The sequence below is a fragment of the Arachis ipaensis genome, chromosome B2 (genome assembly GCF_059453495.1).
Source record: "Arachis ipaensis isolate K30076 ecotype BB chromosome B2, ASM5945349v1, whole genome shotgun sequence".
NCBI classification, from domain to species: Eukaryota; Viridiplantae; Streptophyta; class Magnoliopsida; order Fabales; family Fabaceae; genus Arachis; species Arachis ipaensis.
The window spans coordinates 68,625,342-68,634,841 of NC_142437.1; the positions used below are offsets into that span (position 1 = coordinate 68,625,342).

A 9,500-nucleotide genomic window follows, 5' to 3' on the forward strand; every position below is an offset into this window, starting at 1 on the left:
CTCTCCTCATCACTATCATGCTCAATATGTGACATAATGGAGTTATGATTATAATGCAAAGAAAAGAAAAGTAATAGACCGAGGAAAAGGAAGGAATATTAGAAAAATGTGAAAGATACGTGAAAATAAATACTAGTTTTTGGCGAACTGGTTGACAAGAAACCAATGTTGACCTAGACGGCAACTCTGTTAAAGTGAAAAAATTCTAGTAGAGCATAATTGACCTAGACAGCATGTACCATAAACTCCCATGTAAATTGATAAAAAAAAAATAGTAACACATACATGTATTTTTTTTATAGATTTATGCCAACTTAATCAGACTAAGTTACAATAACACCTATACATAAAAATTTTAAATTATCAATATATTTTTAATATTTATTTCAATATACATTCTATCCTATCACCGTATTAAAAATATTATATATATATATATATATATATATATATATATATATATATATAGTTATTAAATTAATTATTATAATCTTTGTCTACTCGGGCATTCGGTGAGTCGGGTTGAACTGGTACTGGAGTAGAGACTCAAAGGGGTTAGAACCTGGGTGCGAGCTGGGATGCTGAGGAGGATGCTTGCTTGGATCAGCGGGGTGACGATGTGGTGGGGCCACCAGCAAGGACTCCGACGCTCTAGTCAGTATCCGTACAAAAGGCGGCTATTAGGGTTAGGGTAGGTGACAGATGACCGGATTTCACTCACTATATAATAAATCCATTCTTTGGCAAGTGACAAACCCCATTTATAGGGTTTATCTTGTATTGATTTTTGGGGATTTTATCACCTTTTACCCACATTTATTCAATGAAATAGCATGGTTTTATAACTTCTCCTTTAATTGTGCTTAAGAGTAAAAACATGCTTTTTAGGACTCAAAATAGCTAAATTTAATTCACCTTGATTCTATTAGATGCCTTGATATGTTTGTTAAGTGATTTAAGGTTTAGGAGGCAAAGATTGGATCAAGGGAATGAAGAAAGAAAGCATGAAAAGTTGGAGAACTCATGAAGAAATGGAAGAACCAGAAAGCTGTCAAGCCGACCTCTTCGCACTTAATCGGCCATAACTTGAGCTACAGAGGTCCAAATGATGCGGTTCCAGTTGGGTTGGAAAGCTAACATCCGGGGCTTCAAAACGATATAAGATTTGCCATAGTTGCTACACGTATGGTGGCGCGCACACGCAAAGTACGCGCACGCGCCGTTGCTGCCACCTAATTCACTTAAAGCAAAACGTGGCCAACGAATTCTTAAGCCTTGTGGGCCCAATCCAACTCATTTCTGATGCTATTTAACCCAAGGAGTGAAGAGGGAAACATATGTTAGTTACCAATTAGTTTAGTTTAGCTTTGTAGTTAGTTTCTAGAGAGAGAAGCTCTCACTTCTCTAGAATTAGGATTAGGTTTAGTTCAATAATCTTAGATCTAGGTTTTAATCTTTGCTTTCTTCTACTTCTACCTTTCAATTCTTTGTTGTTACATTGCAATTTCCTTTATGTTGTTCTTATATTTTGTTGTAGATCTACTATTGTTCCTTCCATTTCCTTTCAATTCAATAGGAGGTAATTCATAATAATTGTTCTTCTTTGCTTTTCTATTGTTGATCTCTTGCCTTTGTAGTTGTAGATTCCTTTAATTCTTGCAATTAATAATGTTTACTTCTATTGCACTCTATGTGTTTGTTGAAATGCCTCTTCTAGATATAGTGTAGATTTTGTTCCTCTTGGCCTAGGTAGAGTAATTAGTGACACTTGAGTTATCCAATTCCTTTGTTGATTGATAATTGGAGAGATTGCTAATTGGTTTGGAGTGCACTAAAGCTAGTCTTTCCTTGGGAGTTGGCTAGGACTTGTGGCTCAAGACAATTCATCCACTTGACTTTCCTTTAATTAGCAAGGGTTAACTAAGTGGTAGCAATGAACAATTCTCATCACAATTGAGAAGGATAACTAGGATAGGACTTCTAGTTCTCACACCTTACCAAGAGCCTTTTATAGTTGTTAGTTTATTTTCATTGCCATTTACTTTTCATGCTTCTTATCCAAAACTCCAAAATACAATCCATAACCAATAACAAGACACTTCATTGTAATTCCTAGGGAGAACGACCCGAGGTTTAAATACTTCGGTTTATAGATTTTAGGGGTTTGTACTTGTGACAAACAAATTTTTGCATGAAAGGATTATTGTTGGTTTAGAGACTATACTTCAACGAGATTTCATTTGTGAAATTCTAAACCGTCAAAAATCCAATCGTCAGCAAGCGCACCAAATATTGTCAAGTAATAACCCACTAGGAGTGGGGTTAAATCCCACAGAGATTGGTAGATTAAGTAATTTTAATCAATGGGTGAATTAGTCAAGCTAAGCAATAGAGATTGTTGAGTGCAGATTTCTAAATTAATAGAAATGTAAATGACTTAAAAGTAAAGAAAAGCAATAAAGTGCAGAAAAGTAAATGACAAGAATGTAAAGTGCTGGAACATAAATGACTGAATAGTAAATGGGAAATGGGTAATGACAGAAATTAAAGAAACCTATAAAGAATAGGGAAGATAAGAATAGGGAAAATTCATTGGGATTAAGAGATGTTGCTCTCTTTGGATTAGATCTAGATCATCTCTTCTTCAATCATGCAACTCATTGACCTCTTGGAAATCATGATTGATTAAACCCCAATCCCTTGGTAATTCAATATCTCAAATCTTGATAATCAGCCAATTCCTTGGTCTAATTGCTCATGAAGATAGATATGCCTGGTCCCTGATTATACCACACATCCTCATAGATCCAAATAGTGGGTGGATTTTATGTCACCATATCCAATCCCAAAACCCAGATCTACTCAAGTGTGAGAAGAGATTTCAAGTATGGTTTCATGTTTCCTTTTCCAAGGTTCTCATGAAACCCAATTTGCATTCATCCTCTTTCCCAAGATGATTGAACACTAGCATGAAGAATGAAATTCCTTCTAGAAAATTAAAGAGAAGATGAAGAAAAAAAGAAATTCACTATCATTAATCCATCAAGTACAACAGAGCTCCCTCTCCCAATGAGAGGGTGTTTAGCTACTCATAGCTTAGAGAAAAGTACAAGAGATGGAGAAGATGAAGTAAAGTCTAAAAGTGAAAGTAAAACTAACTTTTAATTCCAAAACTAACTAGCCAATCCACCCAACCCCTTTTTTCAGTACTTCTAGGGGGTATTTATACTACTCCTATCACTAGAATTAAAAAGTACAAAAGAGAAAAGAAAATTACAACTGAAAAGAAAAGGAAAAAAACTAATAGAAATGAACCATGTGCTTGGCATGTGATTGGCATTTGAGTGGCGTACCACGCCTAGCTCCTTAGCTTGGCTTGGCGCGCCACGCCTGGCTTTCAAGTGGCACGCCTCCTTTGTCCAACTAACTTGGCGTGCCATGCCTTCGAGCTAAAGTGGCATGCCCAAGGTCTTTCCTTTGCTCAGCTAGCCTGGCGTGCCACGCCTTCGAGCTCAAGTGGCACGCCCAAGGTATTTCCTTTGCTCACCTTTTCTGGAATCTTAAACTGGCGTGGCACACCCGTGTCTGACATGCCATGCCATTGTAAGCACTTAATCCTTCTCTTCTAAAAAACAATACTGGCATGACATGCCCAGTAGTTGGCGTGCCACGCCCATTATAAGCACTTCATCCTTTTCCTCTGGAAAATAATACTGGTGTGCCACGCCCAGTAGTTGGCGTGGCACGCCCTTGATGATGCATGACTAAGTCCCTCTGGCATGCCACGCCTAGTGTTCAAGTGGCAGGCCCATGGTTATTTGCCTTGGTGTGCCACGCCTAATGTCCCAAGTGGTGCACGCCAAGTCTTCTTCTTCCTTGTGAGCTTGTGCTGGCGTGCCACGCCTTCGAGCTCAAGTGGCACGCCCAATGTTGGTATTTGAATACTTCAAGCCTGGCGTGCCACGTCTTGAACTCAAGTGGCACGCCCCAGGCACGAGCAAGGTTGGCGTGCCACGCCTTCGAACCCAAGTGGCACGCCCAGTGTTGAACCTTCAGCTTCCTTCTCTGGACCATTGAACTGGCGTGCCACGCCTTCGATCTCAAGTGGCACGCCCAGTATTTATAATGGAGCTGGCGTGCCACGCCCCCTTGTGGTCTTCAAAAAATGCTCTCTGGAAAGTATAATTGGCGTGCCATGCCTAGCCCTGGCGTGCCACGCCCATAGTAAAGCTCCAATGATACTTCTTTGAAAACATAGTTGGCGTGCCCCGCCCATAGTAAAGCTCCACGGGTCTTCTTCTAGAATTGTCAACTGGCGTGCCACGCCCATTAGCTGGCATGCCACACCCATTGAATTTTCTGGCGTTTGTACCAAGTGGCACGCCCAGCATACACACCCAACACACTTTTCTTGTTTCCTTCTTCTTTTGTTACTCTTTTCCCCTGGAATTCAAACAAAACTCATTTCAAAGCAATGCACCATAATATTCATAATTTAACTCATGAAATTGCATTGATTGAATGAGACTACACTCTTTCTATGGTCCTTTTAGATAGGAGAAAGAGGTAGATGATGCAAGTCATCACAACACTAAACTTAAGCTTTGCTTGTCCCCAAGCAAATCAATATGGATTATTCTTAATTGATTGAGACTTGACCCTAAAGAGATGCATTCACAATTAAGGATAGAGGCTAAGTATCAACTCATGCATGATCCTTATTATGTCCATACCACAATGAACTCTTAAAGCTTTTGAGGATTCTTTTTAAGTGCTTGCCTTTAGAGCCCTTTCTATTGATTGTCACCTTGAAGTAGTAAAACTTGTTCTTTTTCTTTTCACTTTTCTTTTGTTTTCATTTGATTGACCACGACTCTAAGTGTTTTGTCTCAAGACGACCCTTTAGATTGAGCTTTCAATTAGCACTCCCAAACCAGTTGGTTTAGGGTACTAGGTGTTGAAACACCCCTAAGAATTTACTTGCCCGGGTTTCTTTACATCTTCACCACAAGCATCTACTAGGATCTTAGCTCTTTGAGGTATTTGTTTCTTTCTTTTATCCTAGTAGTTGATACTCAGAGCCTTGGGTCTTTTACTTACTACTTCTTGGTTCTATAGATATTCAAGGGTCATCCTTAGCATTCACTTGTTTAATCCTCTATGTCTAATTGTTCATCATGGTCTATTCACTTCCAGAATTTCATTCATGATTGCACACTTTGTTCCTCATCTTTTAATTTTGAATTATCTCACTTGGGTCTTAGTCTCTTTCTCTTATTTTTGAAACAACTCATCATTGATTCTTATGGAAATAACTACTTTTATTATTGATGTGATGAGGACTTGACAAACAAAGACATTTTCTTCCTCAAAATTAAACAAACAGAAATCTTAAGGACTCATAAAAATACTCTAAAATCATAAGAAAATTAAACAAGAGCTATCATAATAATGCAAACTACTAGACAGAAATTCAGAGATGAAATTTTTAACCATGGGACTCAACAACCTTGTGTTCTTTGAGCAGCTTCAATGCATAGGCCCTTTCCCTTTATCCTTTTTCTTGGAGGAGGATTCATCACCATCCTTCTTCTTGGATGTTCCTTCTTGTGTAGGGGTGTCTCTTGGCTTCCAAAAGCCTAGCCTCCTCATGTAAGTTCTTTCATCTTCTTTGTGCTTGGCTAGTATCTCTTCTTGTCTAGCACTCAACTCCTCTATTCCTTGCATGAATGTTGGATAGCCTGGGTTCAAGGCGGCCACAACATTACACAAGTGATTCAGCTTCGCTTGTGTGTTTATATCATACTGCCTCTTTGAAGTGGTCCTAACCTCATAGAGATGCCTAAATTTGGCAAGATTCCTCTGCTGCACTCGTTGTTGCTCCATGATTATGTTGAGGCTGCCTTGCATCTCTCCCCAGTGGAATTGGCCTTGTTGCTCTTTATGTACTCCATACTCCCTTGGAGTTGCTGGATACTTTCTTAGATTTGGTCCTATTGTTTCTGCTACTCCCTCAGTTGAGTCACATCTTCTCTCAAATGGTTGATGTCTCCTTGAATTTGGTTGATATTTCCTTGCATCTCTTCCCAGTTGAAACCTTCACGGAATTGTGGAATTGGTGCTGGAAGTGGTGGATATGGTGATTGAACAAAAGCCTCTTCATGTTGTGGTGGCCCTTGTGCCCTTGGCACATGAGCCCTGTGCTCCCTTGCTCTTTGTAGTGGGTTGATGGCCACCACCTTTTTCATCTTTTTGGCTGTGATAGGGTTGTCCTGCTCCACCAATGTCTCATCAATCACTTTCTCCACTCCAGTCTCATCACAAAGCCTCTGGATGATGCTTGGGAATGCAAGTCTTGTGCTATCCTTGGTGCTCTTCAACACCCTATGAATGTTGTTGGAAATTATCTCTCCCATATTGACATTTTTCCCTTTCATGATGCTATAGATGAGTACAGCTCCTTTCAAAGTAACCTCTGAGGTGTTGGAGGTGGGGTTAGGGATCTCCTCACAAAGTCCAGCCACCCTCTAGCTTGGGGGCTCAAGTCTCTTCTCCTCAATTGATTTGGCCTCCCATTCTTTTCATTGATCCATTGAACGTTTAGAACACAAATCTCGTTTAGATTTCTTCAAACCTAGGGTCGAGTTGTTTCACCCTTTCTTCATAGCTCCGGGTGAAACTTGTGCGCTTCACCATCAGTATCTTGTCTATGTTGGAAGGGCTGTAGTCAATACTCTTCCCTCTCACATAGCTTTGGTAGTCATATGGTTGCCCAGGATGGGAAACAGCATTGGCATAAAACTCCCTTACCAAGCTTTCCACCACCTTCTTTGGTGGGTTGCACAAGAGTGTCCAATCTCTGTTGTTGATTTCTATGTTGAGCTCCCTATGCTCATCTCTCCCATGTTAGAAACCAACCTCAGGAATGATTTGTCTCTCACTCACCCACCCATAAAACTGATTTTGGTGGAAGAATGAGAGGAATTTAAATTCATTAAAGCTTGATGAGCCAGAGCCATTTCCTTGGTCTTTCTTTTCTTTGATGAAGTGTCTTTTGGTGGTGCCATTTGGGTGAGAAGAGAATGATTGGAAATGTGATAAGAGATAAAGAACGAAACAAAGAAAGAAAGCAAATCAAAGGTTTGCTCCAACACCAAACTTAGGACTTGATTGTCCCAATCAAGAAAGCAAGAAAGAAGAGGGAAAGGAAGAGAGAAAGCAAGAAGTGTAGAAGGGGAGTTTTCAGTTGTGAGTAGTAAGGGTTGTAGTGTGGAAAAAGATGGAAAAGTGAGTGGGATTTATAGGGGTGAGAAGAGAGGTCTGGAAGGTGGGAATTGGAATAAAAAATTGAATGTTTTCCCACTTGGGAGTGGCACCTAGCGTGGAAAGAGGCGCCAACCCCCTATCTCTTCAGCTTTCTCCAGGTGTTTGAGTTCCAAAGTGGAAGTACACTTTGATTCCTTGAATTGATGAGCTTTCAATGGCATGTGGGCCCCACTTTTTTTTCTGAAAATTCAGTTCAAAACCCCATCAGTAATCACAAAAAAAATTGCTTCATATTTTTCTAGTTACATGGCATTTAATGGGTGTCTTTTGGACACCAAGCTTGGATTCATTGCATATAGTAAATTGGCCTCATGATTGTATTTTATTGTGTACATTATAAGTAGAATAAATTTAATTCTTTCACACTCTTCCACTTCCAATCCATACGTACACAATAAAGTGGTCATTTATGTTCCCACCAACTTATTAATTGCTTTCAAACATAAATCAATTGGGTTGTACCTATGAATCTCTTATGCTGGTGGCCACACCAAACTTAATTTTGGGCTTACTCTCAGGATTGTTTCAATTGTTTTCATGTAAGTTCAAATTAAGTGGGTTAGTGGCCACACCAAACTTAACTCTTTAGCTAGTTTTCCAGCCCAATTAATTAACCTCATATAGTGTAGCAAGCAAGATTGCACTTCCAACAAGCTAGAAAACTTTTGAAACTTAAATCAAGGGCACTATCAACTAACTAACTATCAAATGAAACTGAAAATTAAACAACCTAAGTAACTAAACATAAACTAGTCTAGAAAGCATGAAATTGAAAGGATATGAGTGTTGAGGTGCCTCCCAACTAGCACTTCTTTAACATCACTAGCTTGACGATTCTTCCCCTTCAACTGAGGATATAGTTTACTCTTTGCTCATCTAATGAGTCCCCCAAGTAATGCTTAAGTCTGTGACCATTGACAGTGAAAGTTCTTTGTGTTTTCTCCTCCATAAGTTCCACATGACCATAAGGAGAAGCCTTGATGATTGTAAATGGAGCAGACCATCTTGACTTCAACTTCCCTAAGAAAAACTTGAGCCTTGAGTTGTACAACAGCACTTTTTGACCTTCTACAAACTCTCTTCTTGCTAGCTTTTGATCATGCCATTTCTTTGCTTTCTCCTTGTAAGTCTTGGCATTTTCATAGGCTTGAGTTCTGAATTCTTCTAACTTATTGAGTTGTAGCAATCTTCTTTCCCCAGCAGCTTGATTATCAAAGTTCAACATCTTTAGAGCCCAAAATGCTCTATGTTCAAGCTCCACTGGTAGATGACAAGCCTTTCCAAACACCAATTGGTATGGAGACATACCAATGGGTGTCTTAAAAGCTTTCCTATAGGCCCATAGTGCATCATCTAGCTTCTTGAACCAATCCTTTCTTGAGTTTTCAACGGTCTTCTCAAGGATTCTCTTGAGCTCTCTATTTGAAATTTCAGCTTGACCATTGGTTTATGGGTGGTATGGGGTTGCTATCTTGTGTTTGACACCATATTTTAGGAGGAGTGTTTCAAGTTACTTGTTGCAAAAGTGAGTTCCCCCATTACTTATAAGAGCTCTTGGCACTCCAAACCGGCTGAATATATTCTTCCTCAAGAAATTGATCACCACTTTGTTATCATTTATTGATGTAGCTATGGCCTCTATCCATTTTGACACATAATCCACAGCCACCAGTATGTAGTTGTTTGAGCATAAGGGTAGGAATGGTCCCATGAAATCAATCTCCCAAACATCAAACAACTCCAACTCCATGATGAATCTTTGTGGCATTTCATTTTTCTTGGGTAAGTTGCCAGCTCTTTGACATTCATTGCACTTTGTCACAAACTCTTTTGCATCTTTAAATATTGTAGGCCAAAAGAATCCACATTGCAATACCTTGGCTGCAATCCTTTCTCCACTAAAATGTCCTCCATATGTGGATCCATGGCAGTGCCAAAGGACCTCTTGTCCTTCCTCATGAGAAATGCATCTTCTTAAAATCTCATCAACACGCTTTTTGAAGAGATAGGGCTCATCCCAAATATAGTGTTTGGCATTATTGATGAGCTTTCTTCTCACATGCTTGTTGATGTTGGAAGGTAGCTCTCCAACAGCCTTGAAATTGGCTATATTCAAACCAGGGAGCTTTTTGGGTCATCATCAACTGCTCATCCGAAAAGCTCTCATTCACTGC

The 9,500-nt window shown here is 39.5% G+C and overlaps 1 protein-coding gene across 1 annotated transcript; it reads right to left on the bottom strand.

The window, feature by feature from the left end:
• Positions 1–8,170: 8,170 nt before the first annotated feature.
• On the bottom strand, positions 8,171–8,551 carry LOC107627240 (uncharacterized). The gene has a single exon (XM_016330092.1). It carries the CDS (start codon positions 8,549–8,551, stop codon positions 8,171–8,173), a length of 381 nt encoding a protein of 126 aa, XP_016185578.1.
• Between the last annotated feature and the right edge of the window lie 949 nt (positions 8,552–9,500).

Bases quoted from the DNA above. Each gene is read 5' to 3' on its own strand.
- LOC107627240 (XM_016330092.1), bottom strand. From the start codon at position 8,551: ATGTTGAACTTTGATAATCAAGCTGCTGGGGAAAGAAGATTGCTACAA.